Below are 20782 nucleotides of genomic sequence, written 5' to 3' on the forward strand. Positions count from 1 at the left end.
TCCAGGGCTTGTGGCAGGGAGACCCTACCGCAGGGTCTCCGTCGCAAGTCCGATGGTCAAGAGCATCGCAACCATCTTTTTGGCCGCTCGCATATGCTGTGGGTGGTGACCCACAGCTATGCGAGCGGCCAGGAGGCCGCTCCATTTTCATGGAGGGCCCTGATTCAGAGCGAGCGCTCTGGTCAGAGCGTCCGGCTCTGAATCAGGCCCACAGTCCATGGCAGATCTGCGGTGAATGTGCTGCGTGGTTATGCGTTTATTGAGAGGGAAGGGGGGTAAACCTGGCACCCACAATGGTTGGGCATGCCATAGTACACCTTGTAATGTGACTCTTCCCCCAGCAGAAGCCTGTACTCTACGTCCCATTGTATGACTTAAAACGTTGGGAGGTTTTTCATTACACACCCCAGCCCAGGCCGGCTACAGCACATCTGCATTCCTGTGCACCACCTGCAGCCTGCCGCCCATTTCTCTTGTGCTTTCCCCGCCGGACCGGCCCAATCAATGCGCCGGGGTTAGGTCACGTGTCACAGCAGAATCACATGACCTCGTAGACACGACGGGAGACTGACGGGCCTTTCACAGCAGGGAGACGGAGCGTTGTCAGGGGCGGCCGAAATAAGCCCCGGAAAAGGAGGGTCTACGTGGAGTGAGCAGCGTCTAGCGAAGGAACCAATAGCGGCCTCCAGCGGGAGGAGTGGCAGGATTCCTGCCCAATAGCGAAGGCCAGAGGCGGGATCGCTGTTGGGGGCACCAGCTGGTGTGTGGAAACCGGACACCGGATCCTTGTGATGGACGGGAGAAGAGGAGGCGGCTACTCTGGGAGAGACAGATATCCGGGAAGGGATGGTACGGGAACGATAATGGGGTTATATACGTGTAATGTGAATGAGTACAATGGTAGCAGTATATATATCTGTGTGCATACATATAGCCGTCATTGCCTGTGTGTAGTGTATGAGCCACAGTCACAGCCGGCGCCAAAGTGTACAGACACCTCAGCAGCACACAGCTGTAATCAGATAGGGGGGGATAAGTGCAGCAAGCTATTATATATTGTGGGGTATATTGCACTGATGTCACTTCTGCATTTATTATTATCAACATTTACTTATATGGTGGTACAAGGGGTCCGCAGCGCCTTGCAAAGTATATAAACAGAAAACAGTGCAAAAGACTCTAGCTGGGTACACAATTACACAATCACACTTTCGATTTCACTTCGGTTCAGAAGTCCCGATCAAAGTGCCCATACGTGCAAACACACCTATACAATCTAACTTGCAGTCGTCGACCGTCATCTGTTTAAAATATTGGATGAAGAGACACTAAGGGACCTATTTACTACAATCCGCATTTAAAATGTGGTTGTAGTGTGATGTTTCCGACTAAATTTCGCTTTGCGAATGTAATAAATATCACAGGGATTTTTCAAATATCCCTTACAGGGACAGAGCTTGCGATAAAGCTTTGTCCCTGCGAATCCCGTCCGCACACTTCTCCCTGTATTAGTACGGAAAAAAAACACGTGGAGACTGTGTTTGCGCATGCTCCTGCCGCCAGCTACCGTTACCCCCCTCCCCCCCTCGAGTCTTAAGTCATTAGCAGCTTAGGCGGGAATTGAAACAACGTTGCGACCATTGTATAAGTGTGTACCCAGCTTTATAGTACAAAGCATTGCAGTACATAGGATGCTAGCGGTAAACACTATGCAGCATACAAATGTATTCTCATACACCTATCCTTTATGCATCATATTCTGTAATTCCCGGGATCTTCTCTTTTTTTTTTTTTTCTTATGCTACTTTTTCTTCAATTTTGCTTCTTAGTTTGCATGTAGTGTACTAGCTACAGATGTGTCCTTATACATATTTGCTGCACTCACGTTAAAAAGCTCTTGGCTCGACAGGTCCCATGAGACTCTGGTAGGGTTGGGTGTCTTTTTTGCATTTGTTTTTTTTCCGAAATACGTCTTAAGTCGCAATGCGACTGCGACGCACCAAAAGACTGTGCAGAGTAGCAAGAAACCTGGCGATTCACTCACTCCAGGCAAGTCGTGCTTCATGGCATATTGAGACTAGCTGTATGAGGACACATCTGTACTTAATATTAGAGTTTTTTTGCCTCAACGGAATTAGAATCAAGTCCAATTTTGCATCTTAGTTCGCTTACATAGTGTACTAGGTACTTACGCTTACTGTTTTGGCGCAATTTGAGGATAGGTGTATGTGGACATGTCTGTATGCTGTCAAAATACTCACAACATTAGTGGCGGGCAAGACCGGAGATTTGGTGCCGTTGTTGGCAGCAGGCAGGAGATGATGGCATAAGTGAGGAAAGGAAAAGCAAGTATATGAGAAAAGTAGACACTACTCATGAAAGCTTAGGGAGGAACAGGCAGTTGGATAACAGAGCGGAAAGATAGTAGTAAGCATGGAGCTATGGGTTAGGATGAGAGCTGGAAGACTTTAATAAAAAGTGGGTTTTGAGAGCCCGATTGTAGCTTTGGAAGGAGTCTGAAAGGGAATGTAGTTCAGTGGTGAGGGCAGCATGGGCGAAGTCTTGGAGGCAGGAGTGGGTGTAGGTAATCTCGGAGGAGAGGCATTAGTTGTTGGCAGAGCAAAGTGGGGGAAAGGGAGTGTGGAGGGAGATATTGGGGATAGAGGACTGGATGAGGACTTCGTAGGTGAGTGTGAGGAGTCTGAATTGGATTCTGAAAGGGAGGCAGATGTAGAACATTTGGAGAGGAAGATGAGCTGTGCAGCAGCATTGTGGACAGATTGGAGTGGAGAGAGAATGGAGTTAGGGAGGCCAGATAAGAGGATATTACAGTAGTCCAGTCTGGAGATGAGTGGGTGGATGAGGGCCTTTGCTTCTTCCATGGGGGAAAAAAAAAAGAGTCTGATACTAGAGATATTTTGGAGGTGGAAGCAACAATACGGTGAGAGGGACTGAATGTAGTGCTTGAAGGAGATGGAAGAGTCAAGGACAATTCCAAAACAGTGGACTTAAGGGATAGACAAGATGATGAGGTTGTTGATCGTGTAATCAAAGGTGGTAAGGGAATTTGGGAGGGTGGGAAGACTATTAGCTCAGTCTTAGACATGTTAACTTTAAGAAAGCGCTGAACATCCAGTAGGAAATAGCAGAGAGACGGTAAGCGTAGAGGGGAAGAGCTCAGGAGAGAAGAGGTAGATCTGAATATCATCAGCATGGAGATTTATTGGAAACCAAAAGAGCTGATGAGCTCACCTATAGAGGAAGTACAAAGGGGAAAAAAGAAGGGAACCCCGAACAGAACTTTGAGGAACACCAAATGGAAGCTGAAGAGGGGGAGTAGGAATGGTTAGAGAGGTAGAAGGACAGCCAGGAGAGGGCAGTGTCACTCATTAATCATCATTGACCAATGGATTTAAACGGCAATTGCAATAAATGCTAAACAAGCTGGATTTTAAATCCATTGGTCAAACTAGCTCTGATAAACTGCACTGCAATTATTGAATAAAGTAGAGGCTCCACTGTGGGCATGCGAACATTATCAATACAAGAAAAAAGTTTATATTTTCTTTCTTCTTCTACTGATTGACACTGTATCAATATGCAGGTAACAATCCGGACCCTTGGATCATGCATATGCTGAGGAGGCTTTACCAATATATAATATAATTTTCTGTAATTGAGTTGTAGCATGATCCTGTCACTGTACAGTGCTGTGTAATATGTTTGTGATGTATAAATAGAGGATGATAATCTCCTTGTACTGTTAAGCTGGGTACACACGTAAAGATTTTCTGTCCAACCATCCAACTAGAGGTTGAGTCTCCCATATCCAAAGTGCTTGGGACCAGGGGTATTTTGAATAACGGAATATTCCGTATTTTGGAATATGTGTATTCCATGATGAAATATCTTGGGAATAGGACCCAAATATACACACAGAGTCCCTGATTCAGACCCGCAAGCGCTCGCAAGCGGGTCGTTGTTGGCCAAGTGCGCATGCGCACGACGGAGGCGGCTCCGTCGTGTGCATGCGCGAGACCCGAATAACGACGGCCAAGCCGTCGTTATGGGTCTCGCACCAAAGGGGGCGTGCTGTCGATGGTGATTGACAGCACGCCCCCTTTGGTGGGCGTGCCGGGGGTGTGGCTGCCCAGACGGAGGCGTTCCCATGGGAACGCCTACCGTCTGGGGCCGGCCCCACTGACATCACTAGTGATGTCAGTGGGAGTGCTCTTGGCTCTGATAGAGCCAAAAGCACTCCAGGGCTTGCGGCAGACGAGACCCTACCACAAGGGTCTCGTCGCAAGCCCGATGGTCTTGACCATCATTTTGGCCGCTCGCTGTAGCTGTGGGTGGTCACCCACAGCTATGCGAGCGGCCGGGAGGCCGCTCTTAAATTCAGAGGGACAGCCCTGATTCAGAGTGAGTGCTCTGTCAGAGCGTCCGGCTCTGAATCAGGGCCAGAATGCATTTGTGTTATTTACACCTTATACACACACACAGCCTGCAGGTCATTTTATACAATATTTTCAATAATTTTGTGGCTCAAACAAAGTTTGTGTACAGAAATTAATTTATGTTTCTTATACACACAGCCTGAAGGTAATTTTATACAATAATTTTAATAATTTGAGCCTTAGACAATGTTTGTGTACATTGAACCATCAAAAATTTCATTATCTGAGTCATGCCAAAAAAATTCCGTATTTCGGAATATTTGGATATGGGAGACTCAACCTGTAGTTGATTGGTTGGAATGAAAATCTGGTAACATATGGGAGTAACTGTTGATCATCAATTTACTCCTAAATGCCAGAAAACAGATGAAAATGGTCGTCAGACAATGTTGTTAAATGTTTGATCTAAACAATTTGTTCAAACAACAGTTTTTGTCCATTTTCCGGCATTTGGGAGCAAATTGCTGATTCTCATTTGCTTTCATACCTTACCAGATTTTCATTCCAACCAATCAACTAGTTGGATGGTTGGACAGAAAATCTTTACTTGTGTATGCACCATAAGTGTGTGTTATATGCAGACCCTAATAAGACAGACCTTATACCCTTCTCAGTTAGGTGTATTTTTCAACAGCCAATACATTAATTTTACTGTAATACAAGCAAGGTGATCCCTGTGAAAAACTTAGCATGGTTCATGCAAAACATAACCAGACAATTATTTATACGGGGGTTTATCAATTTACTGTACAAATGGATTTACACACAAGAGCCCACCAAATAACACTGGTAACAGCTGTCTTTAGGGGCTTATTTAATGACATGGTACAGGGTGTTCAAATGTGCTTTATCATTTTTTGGGTGGGATAGATATATCTATATAGTAAAGCTGGGTACACACTAGGGGCCTGATTCAGAGCCGAACGCTCTGACCAGAGTTCTCGCTCTGAATCAGTGCCCTCCTCCATGAAAATGGAGCAGCGGCCTGGCCGTTCGCATAGCTGTGGGTGACCACCCACAGCATATGCGAGCGTCCATGATGATGGTCGCGATGGTCTTGACCTTTGCGACCATTGGGCTTGCGACGGAGACCCTGCGGTAGGGTCTCGCTGCCGCAAGCCCTGGAGTGATTTTGGCTCTATCAGAGCCAAAATCACTCCCACTGACATCACTAGTGATGTCAGTGGGGCCGGCTTCAGATGGTAGGCGTTCCCATGGGAACGCCTCCGTCTGGCAGGCACGCCCACCAAAGGGGGCGTGCTATCAATCAACATCGACAGCACGCCCCCTTTGGTGCGAGACCCGGAGCGATGGAGAGCCCGTCGCACGCCGGGTCTCGCGCATGCGCACGACGGAGCTCCCTCCGTCGTGCGCATGCGCAGTGGGGGAACATCGACCCGCTTGCGAGCGTCCTGCGCTCGCGAGCGGGTCTGTATGACCCCCTAGGTCGGCCGACCTGCCAACCTATCTGATAATTGGTAAGTGCATACACACTTGCCAGTTGAGCTGCCACTCATCGACGGGTCCCTGCAGCATGTGTACGGGCAATTGGTAGGTCGCCGGTACACACCAGCAGATGACCAATAAATCTTTCTGGTATATCGGCCATCTACTGCGCTGCAGGGTCGATTTGATATGTCTGTGACAGACGTATCGGATGTACCCACTTGCCAGTGAACTATAGATATATCGGCTGTTCAGTGTGTACCCAGCTTAAGACTTTTCTAATACTCCTACCCATCCCTCTAGGGATTTTTTCACTGCAACTAAATTTGTTAACTTGATTGTTGTACTGTTATTTTTAACACCCTCCTAGTGTTTCGTCTCCCCTTTAATACCCTATTCACACTTTCTGTATCGAATGTTGTAATGTTAAAAGTGATAGTATTGTCAATCTTTTCTAATGCTCTCCTGAAGGATATGGGGCGTATGATTACACATATGACTATGGTTCAGACCCGGCTGGCTCATACAGTTCTCTTCCAGAATCATGGATGACGTCCTACCCGATGTCGCATAGTGATGGAGCAACGCACATGGGATCTGCCAGAGAAAGGTTAAAGTGTAGACACCGTGTAACTTTATTGTCTGCAACAGACTGAATTACTATATTGAGAATAGTTGTTATAAAACAGACAGCAGGGTATACATAACTGTTATCTTTTATAGGGGGTGTAACATGGCAGATCTTTTTTTCCTCTCTATTTTCAATTTGCAAAATTAAACAAGAGTAAAATAATGACTCCTTGTAAAGCATAAATGATACGGTCACACCCTTCTATCAGTTGTTGGGCGTCCTAGTGGCTGGTACCAGTGCTGCCTGTAAGATAATCACCCGCTCGGCAGTGTTAACAGTGATTGTCTCCTGCCGAAGGAGGCGGTAACATTGTGGGTTCCAGTTGCCCGACACCTCCTGTGGCTAAAGCTCTGATTGGACAGCTGGCAGCATTGGGGTGCATTATCTCACAATTCTCCTTCTTTTCCCGGCCACTGTACTTCGATCTCTTACAATCTGAGAGGGTTATCTGGATATTGTGCATCAGTTTCCAATAGCTGAAATATTGTATGGAATTATTTGCATTGGGTTTACTGCTTAAATATTGTCTTAGTATTATGATGAAATGTAAGTTTCAATTCATCATTATCCATTTCTTGCAATCCATAGTGATGGCACAACTGAATAGACACAGCCAGTATACATAGTTTCTACAACTCTTATTAACTACAGCTAATGACAATATAAATACAAAGACTTCCCTGTTACAGATAACACATCTGGTGCCCACTTGTGTTTGGCTTTCTCTAAAACATTTTATTACAGTAGTGAAGGGTCAAATAAAAATGAACAATAAACAATATGCTGGGTTGCTTCTATTATTATAGTGTCTTGTGAAATGTCATGCACTTGTAACTGTATTATCATATAGAAATACTGCTCGGAGGTTCCTGGGCATGTCTGTGGTCTTCCCATCTGGTACTTCTCTTCCTACAGTACATAGCATGCACCAAATGCCCAGGACACACTACACTGAGGTGTTGTATTACTGTCATTACATGTAATGCATCTTATTACTCCATTGGGGCTTGTTACTAAGGTTGAAAAGAGGTGGGACATAGGGAATATTCTGTAGATCTTAGAAAGATCGTTCATTGTATTGGGTTCAATTTAGGGAAAGTATTGTTAAATAAAGCAGAAGCTTTGCTGCTTCTGCTCAGATGGCAGTCCTTTATTTATTAACTTTGATTATAAGTAGTACTTCCCCTTACAGGACAAGTGATGTAATATGATACAGGCTGATCCGACACATTGTTTCTAAAGCTGGGTACACCCTTAACGATGTGTAGCCAGCCGATGTCGTGAGCGGCAGGACCTGGCGGGGGTCCCATCATCGGCAAGTGCTTTCACACTTGCCGAGGGCAGGGGCAATGCTGCATTCGGCAGCATGGTCCCTGCTGACAATATCGCCCTTTGGACATGCATGCAGGTCCAACAGGCGATGTCGCCGATGATGTGACATCGCGGGTACACACTTGCCGATGTGAACGATACGTCGTCTGATCCGCCGGACCGATCGTCTAGTGTGTGCCTGGCATTATGTAGCGGTCACTCAACGAATCTCTGAAAGTTTGTCCTAATCTTTCTCCCGACATTTACAGTCTCTATGACCGGATGGATCGTTCCAGATATGGCTACTCTGAGCCACAGAGAGGTTATGGAAGCTGGAAGGAGCCGCGACCTGTGCAGCAAGGGTGGGGAGGTTTCAAGAGTAACTTTGGATCCCCTGATGCAGCTAGGAGAGCAGGACGCCCCGCGCCGCTCTTCAACCCAGCAACTTTACCAGAGGTGGCTGGTTTTCAGTCAATGAGGGCATTCACTGGCAATTCCTACTTTGGAGGAGGGTTCAAGCAGAGGACCAAAAAAATCTGGAAAGAGAGAGTAAGGAAAATAACATCAGCTCTGCTCAGGGAACATACACTCTGGTTAATTAGACATATTGATAATGGCTCCTCCTGCTCGCTCTTAAAATTAATTTATGTAGCCCCTGTAAGTTTTTCTGAGAGGAATACCTACCTATGGGGGAGATTTATTAAAGCTTGGAGAGAGATAAAGTACCAACCAATCATCTCCTAACTCTCACTTTACAGACTGCGACCTAGATTTATCAATGAGTGATGTTCTTGTTATCACTTGTTTCTAATCTCAAATGGTGCTCCAACCAAACAGCTACTAACTGTTATGCATTTGAAAAATGACAGGAGCTGATTGGTTGGAGCACTATTTAAGGTTATTAACAAGTGATAACAAGAATATAATTTGTTTATAAATCTGGGTCACAGTGTGTAAAGTGACAGTTAGGAGATGATTGGTTGGTACTTTATCTCTCTCCAAGCTTTGATACAAATACCCCTATATTTTTAACATTGCCATATAAAGGTGAACTGTATTGTACAACGTTTTGATTGTCAGGAATATTTTATCAGTTGCTTATTGGATACTCCCATACTTCTCTCATACTAAGGAGTAGATGTACTAAGCCTTGGAGAGTGATAACCAATCAGCTCCTAACTGTTATTTTTCAAATACAGTTTGTAAAGTTACAGAAGCGAATTGGGTGGTACTTTATCTCTCTCCACTTTATCTTCGTCCAAGGCTTAGGACATCTCCCCCTTAATCATGTGCTGGGAGTGACTGCAATTGAGTGATACATACAAGATTTTACTCGCATGTATTTTGTTTGTGTTCAACTTCACTTTTCTGGTTTTGTCGGTATCTCATCAAAACCTGTTATGTGGCAAGGCATGGGATTGCGGTCCTTGCATTCTTATCAATCCAAAGTTGTTAATATGCATTCCAGGCCAACAGCAACTTTCAAGCTATCGTGTAAAGTGCACCCATCACGTACACACATTGGAGGCAGCCATTTTGTGAACCAATCCTCCTGAAGGATGCAACCGATCTGTTCACTAGAAGTTAGTGACATCACTGATGCACAAAAATCACTGATGTCATCTCACTAATTACTGGTTGGTTAGTAAGCTGCCTCCACAAATATAGTTACAGCCTGCTGTAAATATGTAAATGTCCATACATGGAAACATAAAAATGAGGCAGATGTGCAAGTCCTTCAGTTTCTCTTACTCTGTAACCCTTCCTTCTTTCCAGACAGCCAAGAAAAAAATTGTAAAAGATGGAGCCCCACCAGAAAAGAAGATAAGAGCAGCCTCGGAGGACAACGGGGCAAAGTCTGAAGCATCTGAGTCAGAAGGAGGTGAGATGTCAAAGTGCACAGACATTATACTGGTAGAGGAGCAGGATGTTTACAGGGCAGGAAACTGATTGTTGAGAAAAATTACTCAAATTGTTGAGATAATTATTGGAGAACAACATAAGCACAGTTTTCGACTCTGGTGTGTGTGAATGATAGTCTGTACTCACTGTTGTCTTGATGAATACAGGCCTGCAAGTTTCCCCACGTCATTGCGTATTAGTAAGTTTGATGTAAATTGGAGAGATTTGTGGTTACTATTATTATTATTATACACTCAACCAAAGTACTGTCCATGAGTATCGGCTCAAAGAGGGAATAAGGTTCATGTTTTCTCTTACAGATGAGGACACTGAGGGGGCTGGAAGGACCACAAAGACTGTAAGTCACTTAGGACATTGGCAAGATAGAAGTGACAACCTTTCAGTATGTGGACGCATCATAATAATAATTTTAGCTATATAGCGCCTTTCTCCAGAAGGACTTGAGGAACTTTTCAGAAATCATGAACATAATACAGAGGTTTAGATTTGCAGTAAATACAGGAACCAATGCACATAATACAGGGTTGATGCAGCCATTTTGGATAATAATTTCCAAAGATAAATTATTCAACCCATGAAGGTACCAGGAGCGTTTTTTGTTTTTTTTTGCTACTGCACATGCGCCAAAGATGCACATCAAGCAATGGATTAGTGATGGCAGTCCCAGAGAGGATTTAGTCGCACAGTGAGTGACCGGTAGTAGGCGTTTGGTGGAGGTAACAGGGGGTGATTGGAGCTGGAGAGGCCCCCGCGTCTTAGGGGAGCTGCTCTGTCAGAAACTTGCTCAGAGGTTTGATGTGCGACCGATGTTGCCGCTGTTGTACGTAAGCGGCGGATGTGAGACGCCGGAGGTGAGCGTCTCTGCACAGAATGGTGGCTGAGTCATTAGCACATTTTCCCAAGTTCTCTGTGCATGGAATCACAGCAGCGACAGGAACATCCAATGCATTGTTCATCCTACCTACGAGAGTACCAAGTTGGTCTAGTTTATGAAATAATTGGCCAGGTCCACTCATGACTCAGAAAGTACAGAAGTATATGCGCTGTGATGTAAAAAAGTTTTATAAGGTCTTCTTTTTAACCTGTGACACTGTAAGGAGATAGACAGACATATGACATTGTATAGAGCATGTCCTATTTTCTCTTCCAGGAGAGAGATGACAAAGAGGAAGAACGAGAAGAAGCCACCAAAGATGGAAAGGGTAATTAGTAGAATCTTCATGAAAATGAAGCACTGATGGGGATTAACATGAATAGATCCTGTCAGATGACTTTACCTCAGGCTCATCAATTCTGTCATTCCACAGAACAGAAACAAACATCTGTCAAAAAACCGCAAGAAACACAGGGCAGACGTCTGCGAGAGAAAATGGTGGATAGGTACAGGGCCTGGGTCATTTAACACAGCAGAGAGGGTTTGTCTGTAATTTAATATCACCAACAGTCGTTTCTCTTCCAGAATCCAGTTTGTCTGTTCTCTGTGCAAGTTCCGGACGTTTTATGATGAGGAGATGTCCAGTCACTTGCAAAGTGCTTTCCATAAGGAACATTTTCACTATGTGGGGGGAAAACTTCCCAAACAGTCAGCTGACTTCCTGCAGGTACAACTCCTGCCTTCATATTACAAGCGCTACTTATTTATCATATTACTGTGCTCTAATACCACCTTGTTCCTCCTATTACCTCTCCAGGAGTACGTGTTACATAAGAGTAAGAAAACTGGGGACCGGCGAAGCACCATTGAAAACCTCAGCACAACAATCCAGCAAATTTACCGGGATCAGGACCTGACCCAGGGTAATGGCCCCTATATTAGGACAGGTTTCCCACTTAAATGCTTCATTTTCACTTTAATTGCAGGACTTTGCTTTTTGCTTGCACGGGCCTGGAGTTCACTGGAGAAAGGAAACACTGATCTTAAGTGGAGCCTTTACTTACTTGCTTACTTGAGGCTCCCCTCACACAGATGCAGGAGGAGCGCACACGCCACAGGCTGCCTGGATCAGCCGGGCTGGACCAGAGTTTTCCCTCACACGGGAATGTACTCTGTGTCCCGGGAGAGTGAAGATTGGAGGGGGTGGAGCTTCCAGCGCTGCTCTCCCCCTCCGGCAGCAGTAGCCTTGTTGCTGTATTAACTGCCTTTGTAACCCTGTTTTCATGTACTTTCAGCCTGGGTACCTGTTTTAATTACTACCTGCTAATTGGATTTAGGTGCACAACTGCTGTCAGATGTTACAGAAGCGGGGAGTTCTGACAACATGCTTCGCTTCCCGGCAAATTCAAGTGTAGTATCTGTTCTTATCAATATAATATCTGATACACTCCCTATCTGAATCGCCACAGGTTTATATACTCCCTCTATGTTCATGTAGATAGTGACTAATGACGTTGGACAGTAACTGATGAAGTCAGAGTACGTCTACTGAAGAGGATCTATCCGCTACACTGACAGCATAGTCGGTGTGATGGTTGGCATTGTTGCCTTGCCGCACTGTGATCGTGGGTTCGATTCCCGCTACAGCCCTAACACTGCGGAGTTTGTATGTATTTTAGGCGCTGTTTACTCCCATGCGTGGGGTAACGAGCAGTTGCCCTCAGGGGCCTTGTGTGTGTAGGACCTGGTGACATGTAGGCATCTGGGGTGCTGCATCCATTAGGATGGGACCTGCTGGGACTCTCAGCAAGTCGGTGTACGCCAAGTTCAGGCCCGTGTATTCCCTTATCTCTGGCATGGGTTTTGTTCCCTCTATAGGGTTATGTTCCCAGCCAAGGTGTGTCCCGCTCTGGTTCTGTGTTTTTGCAACGTGCGGCGTCCCAACTTACGTCAGGTTCCTCTATTTCGGCGCATTTTTTGCAGGAATCCTCTGCTGTGCGAGGCGCAGGTGGAGGGCCCCATTAGCGGTTTCACAAAGGAAAGACCTTGCGCAGACTTGAGCTGTCCCGAAGGAATATGACCTGCTGTCTTTTCTGCCTCATTGTTGCTGCACACCACTTTGTTGCCGGTTTAGTTATGGATTCCTAACCGGTGGCTCTGGGTCTGAAGTGTTGGTGACGGAAAGTCATTACCCTTCTGCGAATCTCTCCAGTCTCATCAGGGAGGCTTCGGAGACGCTGGATTCGGAGGGCTCTGTTCCTCACACAGTTTCTTCCAGCGGATTGAGTATCGAAGGTAAAGAACCTTCCAGGGTAGTCGCTGCGGTAGCCGTTTAGACCGCCAAACGCCCCTTCCTGGGCAGGGCTCTGCATCCAGTGGGGGTCCGCTAGCTAGACCTTGGAGGGTGGTCTCTGGTCTGCTTTGATAGGTTCTGGAGTCGTTATCCGGACTTGGCGAGCCCTGACATGGGCAGCGTGAGCTGTTGTCACTACTACTGTCTCCCTCTCTCCCTCCACCTCTCCCTCCACCTCTCTCCCGCTCTCTCTCCCTCTCTCTCTCTCTCCCTCTCTCGACTTTGCAAGGTCTTCCGTGTCTGTGCCTTCAGTTCTAGGGATGGCCTTCGACACCTCTCTCCAGTGGTGTTGTCTTGCGGTGGACAGTGCTGGGACCCTACCGACCTTGGTCTCAACGGTTTGGTCAGTGCCTCGTCCTTGTTGAACATTCTGTTGTTGGGCAAGTTGTCTCCACTTAGAGACCATTCATTACACGAGGTTCTACTCATGGGAGTCACAGTGTGTAATTCTCCAAACTCAACAGGGTTGCTGGGCATCCCTCTCATCTCAGTTCCCATTCTATATGGTAGCACCTGTCACTCTCCATTGGTGGAGGGTTTCCGTTCTTCTCCTCCAGGTCCGCGAGTCTCCTGGGCTGAGATGCCGTGAAGTTGCTTTTCGGCTCTGGGGCTTTGGGTCACCATCCACAACGGCTCGGCTGTTCGATGGGCCCGAGCTCCAAGCCATCATTCTAAAGGGCTCTGTCCGTCCTCACTTGCCGATCGCAGTCGGTCGGACAACGACCCGGTCATGGCATAGGTACGTCTTCCGGTAGGCAGAAGTGCACGGCAGTGGTCTCTCTCTAGAGTGGTCTTCCTACTGTTCGGGAGCAAAGCTTTCCTCGTGGGGATTTTAGGGCCTCTCGGCACATTTGCAATGCTCCACAGTTTTGGATGGGTTCTGGGTATCCGCTGGCTTCCGCAAGTGGCTGCCTTGACTATTCTGTGGAATTTTTATCCAGAGTGTCTGTTTCCGCTGTCCACACTGTTCCTTCACGTTTCCAGGGTCATTAAGGCTTCCCGAGTGAGGGTAATCCTGGTGGCTCCAGGGTGGCTGTGCTGGTCATGGTACACGAATGTTCTCCCGAGGGCATTCGGCTCAGGGTGGCATCTTTCACTTCGTCCACACCCGCTGCAACTAGGCTCGTTTCTACCGGGGGACTATCTCGGTTGGTTTTCGCGCCTGACCCTTCTGTGCCCGGGAGTGATAAAGGTGCAGGTCTTTCTTTCTCGTGGTCCGTACTAGGCTGCAAGCTCGGACTCTGTTTCCATCTCGGGCTTACCTCTGGGTTTGGAAACTCTACCTCTTGTGGTGTAACCGTTACAAGTTTTCGCCTCTCACATTTCTTGGCCTTCCGGGTTTGGAGGCTGGCTGACAACTTTGTCTCATGACATTACAGGTTTTGGCCCTGTCATTTTCTTTCCAGCTGCGTTTGGCTCTTCTTCCAAGGGTCCATACCGCTTTTGCACAGTGTGCTGCGTATTCGCCACCTTTTCATCCGCAGGTGGAGCCGTGGATTCTTAATCTAGTCTTCTGAGTCGTTTTTGTTCAATGGATCTTCAGTTAGTTGCTCGGAAACTGTTCTTCCTTATGGCTATTGCCATTTAGGGTTTGCAGGTAGCCTTGGCTTGTCTTCCATGTAGATTGTGCGGTTCTCAGTACAGGTTTTACGATTCCAGCCAACACTGATTTCGGGTGTTGTTCTTCCTTCTTTGGCAAATTCCCGGGACTGGGATGATCTGGCTCTGCTAGTTGGGCTGAGCTCTGCAGATTTCCTCAGACGCGTCATCTTTGGTACGCTGCACTGTTCTCTGCGGGTTCTTTATGATAGTCAGAACATGATTGGCTGGCTACTCAGCAGACCCTTGCGCGTTGGATCCATTTGGTCATTATTCCAGCCTATTCTGGTGCCGCCAGACACCGGGTGTCAGCGCCTTCTGCTAGGGCGGCAGCCATCTTTTGGGCAGTGCGACGCAAGACTTCAGGTTCACTGTGCGGCAATCTGGCCCCTGTCCGCACGTTTACTCTTATTTACGTTTCAGTTTTTTTTGCCTCTGGCAGCACCCACTTTGGGCATACAGTTCTCCAGTCATTCAACCTGTGCGTTCCCTCCCCTAAGGGCGACTTCTGAACGTCCCATTGTCCAGTGTGTCTGTCCGTCCCCCCCCCCCCCCCCCTCCAGCCTTGCTGCAAGAGAAGATAGGATTTTTGGTCAACTTACCGTTGAATCCTTTTCTCTTAAGCACCTTGGGGAACACTGAGATCACTCCCTCGCGCTCAGTCGTGTGAGGTGTCTTTTCCCTACTGGTTTGTTTGGTGGTTATAACAGTTTCACGAGGTTTCTGCTACTCCTCTTCGGACTCTTTTAAGAGGTAAGAATTGTGGGATTGCAGAGAGTGAGGAGCCTAATTTTTAGAACTACAGTTTAATTTAAGTGCCAGCTCCAGCCCCAACCTACAATCCCATTGTCCAGTGTTACACAGCCTGCTTAGGAGAAATGGATTCAACGGTAAGTTGACCAAAAATACTATTTTTATTTTAGGCGAGATTGTGCGCAATGGGCACCACTTGTGACACGGGGAGATGTACTAAGCCTTGGAGAGTGATAAAGTGGAGAGAGAGAGAGAGAATACCAGCCAGTCAGCTCCTAACTGCAATGTTACAGGCCATGTTTGAAAAATTAGAGGAGCTGATTAGTTGGTTCTTTGTTTCTCCACTTTTCACTCTCCAAGGCTTAGTACATCTCCCCCACAATGTATAAAGGGCCTCATTTATCAACAGGTTTTATCATATGCAACAAGTTTTAAACTCGTAGTGTATAATATATGCTGCTCAAGCCAATCAGCTCCCAACTTCATTTTTCAAACAGATGACAGTTGGGAGCTGATTGGCTGGAGCACCATTATCATACGCTACGAGTTGTAAAACTTGTTGCGCATGATAAAACTGGTTGACAAATGGGCCTCACAGTTTATGCTCTGGTACATTTCTGTTGAGGGGTAATGCTGGGTACACAATTAACGAAGTGTACCCAGACGATGTATCGTGCGGCGAGTCCCGGCGGGGTTGCCGGCATCAGCAAGTACGTACACACCAATGCCGGGAGCGAAGGCGCCACAGCGGTGGCCATGCTGCATTCGGGAGCGTGCTTCGTCACCGACATAGCAGGTACACACTGCCTGTTGTGGATGATGACAACATATCATCTAGTATGTACCCGGCTTTAGTTTTGATTCTCGTGAGCAAAATTTCCCCACCTGTGAGCTTTTTTTCAGGGCAACTTACCATGAATGGAAACTATAGTATTTTTGTAGGTACCTTTTACAGACGGGTGCTGCATGGTGTGACGTGGATTGTTCCACATTTGCCTGCTTGGTTATTAGTGTATACCTGGTAAATCAGATTAATCACAAAAACCTAAAAATGTCTTTTGGTCTCATGATTTACATGATTTGCGTTTTACTTATCTTGCATTAATTGGCTGAAGGAGGTATTATTTCTGATGCATTTTTGCTTTGAAGCAAATTTCTGGGCAAATGCAATGAAAGAGTATGATAGACTGAACAGGGCTGGCTTTGAATCCCACAGATAGAAGATAGCCAGGCATACAGGCTGAATTTGGGCTGTCCACCAAGTGGAATTGAAGGTAGGAAGCCGGGGCTGGGTGTCATAGAAAGGCATCGCTTGTCTGTAGGTGCTGTAGCCATCATATGCTCCTGTTGAGTGGATAGCTCCACTCCTCCCCTGCACAGGCAATTAGCTGAGCAACTTGGTAGGGTTTACAATGGTGAGCTTGAAGGTGGAAAAGCTAAGGGCCTATGTTTTTTGCCTCTTGCAGACTTGGGAATGGAGCATTTTATGAAGAAAGTTGAAGCAGCTCATTGTGCCGCTTGTGATATATTCATCCCCATGAACTTTACTGCCTTACAGCGACATCTCAAATCCCCTCTACACAACCAGAACCGCAGGGTGAGTCCTGTATATAACCTAGGTTACTTCCTGTATTGTGGGGACAATTCTGCTGCTGTCGGTCTGTTTATTAACCGGTGCTACAATAATTAGTCTTCATTCTAGCACCCTGCTTCTATCACAACCTGTGCAGTTCCTCTTTCCTGCCTGGTGCAGGGTGCTAGACTGAACACTAATCATCACAAGTTACGGGAACAATATCCGGCAACCCGTAGTGCCAGGTCATGATTTTACTAAGATGACTGCATACATAGACATATAAGAAGTCTCAATGCCTCATATTGAACAGATTGATTTTCAATTATTACTGGGCATCGTGGTCCATGTCAGGCCTTATGTTAGTTGCCTGTTGGCCAGAGATTGATGGCAGAAAGTCACTGTTATCATCTTTCTCCTCTCTCCCCACTCTAGAGCATGATGGAGAACTCTAAGAAGACGGCACTGGCTGTAGCAAAAAGTATTTTGAATAACAAATTGATCAGCCAGAAACTGGAAAGCTATATAAAGGTGGTTACCTGTCTGTGTGTGCTCTGACTGCTTACTAACTAGCGGATGCCAGAAAGCTGCTGTAGTAGTGAGACATACCGTTACCAGGAGTGCAGGGTATGGAAGATATCTGTAGCTATTAAAGTGCTGCAAATATAATTGCAAAGCTCTGTCTCACTTTAAATGTTGTCAATGGACTGCAATAGAGGTTAGTTTGTTTATTACCTGGTAGTAACGGAGTGTGTGTATTTGTTTAAAGCTCACATGAATGCAGCCTATTCATTCACTATTTCCATATTTATTTACTTTTATTATGTTCTGTTTATTTAAATAGCATCGTTTTTGCAAATCTAACCCCAATCCTAGTTCTAATCATTCAGTAGATACTCTATAGCAGTGCGTATCTAGCACTAAATCTACCGGTGGAAGTTGGGCGCAGACAGCAGGCTGTTAGGTCCATATTTAAGAAACATATACGCTCCCTAACTGTTAGCCACAGACTGTTATATTTGATGTAGTATTGAGCATTTTCCTTGAATTTGCACTTTATATTTCATCCTAAAACAACCCCTATGCTGAATATAAACTGACCAAATCCTCATCGGACTTGTTGGTAAATGTGCTTGGCAGATTACTGCCTACCACTGACATATGCCTGGCCTGCGTGTTCGTTCAGCTTCCAACCTCACTAACAGGCTCTTGTGACGCTGGAAGAGACCGCGCAGCATGGCCTGATCTGGTGCAGTTTGGCCATAAACATTTACTTCTAAATTGTACTCTGATTAAATAGGTGAGTTGAGATCCGAGAACGAGAACACGCGTAATCTTTCAGAACCCACATGTCATCTTTATGGAAAATCCCACCTTCCGTGTGTTTTGGGACACGTAATGTATATGTTATCCAAAATACAAGCCGGGATTTCTGTAAAGATGATGTGGGGGCTCGGAAAGATGACGCATGCCCTCATTCTTGGATTCAAACTTGGCAAAAAACAAGTTGTTCATCTTCACTTGTAAGTTATAATCCAATTTAAATGCAGTTATTTAAACAAAGACTTGTGGTGATATCAATTTTCATTTTCTAATACATTTTCTAGACTTATTTTCAAAGAAGATAATAAAAGTAAAGCGGGTACAGTATATAAAAGGCGGGTGGCATAGCCATTAAATAAGAAAATAGCAGGACTGATTCGTTGTCTGTCGGTAAATGTCATGCCCAGACTAGAGACCGTGAAATCTGTGATTGTGGAACACTGTCTTTACGTGATGAAATATCAGAGTAGGGGGGGGAGCGTAGATCAGTGGAACGGCAGCTAGGACCATTTTGCAGGAAGAGCAGAGGATGGGTGTGAGCAAAATTCTTCCAAGGTGCCCATGAAGTTCTGAGCTTACTAGGAAATCATGCAGAACTCTACTGATATATTCTAGATGATAAAGTTGCAGTTGATGAAGGAAAGGAGAGACAGGGTTTCACAATATTGTTCAGCTATATAAACTATTACCTGTACAGGTATTTTATTTTATCATTAATTTTCCAGGGGCAGAATCCGTTCACAGATGAATATGAGGAGAACGCAAGAAGAGGCATTGGCACAGAGGTAGCCCTAGAGGGCCAGAAAGATGATTTGCCCTCATCCAGTGCTCTCCCTGATTCACTGGAAGTTGATAACTCACATGTTACAGCATCTGGGGAGTCTGGTGATGAGAGAGAAAAAGAAGAGGACCTAATAATGCAGTGTGAGAACTCTGAGGGGGGCCCTAATATACAAGCCGAGGAGCAGCTCAACACTTAAGACCCCACTTATGGGCATGAAAGATCAGAGGTTCCTTATGATACTCCATAAAACCTCAAACGTGGTAGGAGTTGAATCCTCCTGAGCAGAGTTACCCCTGACCAAAATATGGTACATCTGAGTCAAGGTAGCCCAACATTTACCATGGGGCATATTCTGGTACTTTCAGTATATAACACCATAAACAGCCTCCATACACACTGTTCTTTTCATTCTGAATAAAAAAGAAACATGGTCATTTTTCAAAAAACAAAATCTGAATGTGATGTCCCATTGGAATACTGTCATCCTATCTTCAATAAAAATAAATATTTTTACGTGTTTTTTGTTTGTAAATGTGTTAAGATTATTTTAACAGTCTCTAGAGCAAAAAAAAAAAAAAAATCATTTCTAAGAAGACTTCATTATATCAAAGGGATTTATTTGGCTCCACTAGTATGCATACATTCCATAAATTCACTTTTAAAGTGAGATTTGAGGAAAAATCTTTTAATGATATTTGAGGTAACTGGGGACTATAAGGTGTAGTGGTGGATCCAGGAGGACGGGCACTTTTAATTTGAATGCTTAGCCATAGCTTCTCCCCGCACCAGCACGGAACTACAGTTTTATTTAAAGTTCCCTGGAGGGTAGGGGAAGTTGCAGCATGAATTGAATTTTATTTTTCACACCAGACTTTGACAGTGGTCAATATAAATGCCGATTTGCTCCGCAGAGCTGGAAATGTTTAGTGAGCGTCAGTGAGAGGGGGATCCTGTGCTGCCACCAGTAGAGCGCCAAAATGTGAGGTCTCTCTATTAAAGCTGTGGGGGGCTCCATATCACAGAAGGGTACGTATCCATTTGGGGTACATGCATCCAGCGTGGTAGGCCATTCATAGGGACAGTTGCCCTAGGTAGAGTTATTTCTTCCCTTTTCATGTACCTCTGCTGGATTCTCTGTGAAGAAGCACACTGGAAGCAGCAGCTGTATTAGGTGTTCCAGCACTCCACTTCTGCACTCTGGGGGTGATTTTTCTGGGTAGCTAGTTCCCTCAGATTACAGGCTCTGAGAGCTGTCCTGCAGGTTCACTTTTTTTTTGTCCCTCTTTAATTGCGTTCTGCTATGGATTTGTGATTTCTGCTCTGTCATATCAGGCAAGAGCGCAAAGGCTGGAAAGGGTTCTCCTATCAAAGCAGGTACTAGACTAAATTGCCAGTGCAATTATCAGGTGCTTCCACTTCTGCAGCCTGGTGGGCTTGAGATCAGGTGTCACCCATGACCGGGGGGAACACATTGCATTCGAGTTATCTGAACTAGCCTGGGCCAGTTCCATGGCTCAGCTGGAGTCCAACACCCGGGTGTTATGTTGGGGTTGCCTTTCCAAGATGTTCAAACAGGTGGGTGTTTTTTGGATTGGTCTCTAGTCCCCAGGTCTGATTAGTTAGACTTTCTGGTTCTGTGACATCCATTCAAGAGGAGCCAGCTTGGGTTCAAGAAGCACGGGTAAGAACTTAATCCCATACGGAGGTCAAAGTAGTGGCTGATCCCGACTTGGATAATTCCTTGTATTTTAAGGT

At 45.7% G+C, this 20782-nt stretch overlaps 1 protein-coding gene across 2 annotated transcripts; it reads left to right on the plus strand.

The window, feature by feature from the left end:
- Window positions 1-551: 551 nt before the first annotated feature.
- On the plus strand, window positions 552-19547 carry AKAP8L (A-kinase anchoring protein 8 like). 2 transcript variants are annotated; one of them, XM_088480359.1, is made up of 12 exons: window positions 552-849; window positions 6444-6513; window positions 8115-8394; window positions 9622-9727; window positions 10068-10105; window positions 10919-10970; window positions 11076-11148; window positions 11228-11369; window positions 11460-11565; window positions 16814-16944; window positions 17356-17451; window positions 18969-19547. In XM_088480359.1, exons 1-12 carry the CDS (start codon window positions 792-794, stop codon window positions 19221-19223), a joined length of 1407 nt encoding a protein of 468 aa, XP_088336485.1. In that variant the 5' UTR covers window positions 552-791; the 3' UTR covers window positions 19224-19547. The 2 variants fall into 2 exon arrangements, with proteins under 2 accessions (XP_088336485.1, XP_088336484.1); XM_088480358.1 differs by having other exon boundaries at window positions 553-849; window positions 6375-6513.
- Window positions 19548-20782: the final 1235 nt, after the last annotated feature.

Source organism: Taudactylus pleione, unplaced genomic scaffold (genome assembly GCF_031769625.1).
Source record: "Taudactylus pleione unplaced genomic scaffold, aTauple2 ptg000253l, whole genome shotgun sequence".
Classification (NCBI taxonomy): Eukaryota; Metazoa; Chordata; class Amphibia; order Anura; family Myobatrachidae; genus Taudactylus; species Taudactylus pleione.

Coding starts and splice junctions, on each gene's coding strand:
- AKAP8L (XM_088480358.1), top strand. CDS start 792: ATGGACGGGAGAAGAGGAGGCGGCTACTCTGGGAGAGACAGATATCCG. Junction 10,971..11,075: donor AGCCACCAAAGATGGAAAGG/GTAATTAGTAGA, acceptor GTCATTCCACAG/AACAGAAACAAACATCTGTC. Junction 11,149..11,227: donor CGAGAGAAAATGGTGGATAG/GTACAGGGCCTG, acceptor TTTCTCTTCCAG/AATCCAGTTTGTCTGTTCTC.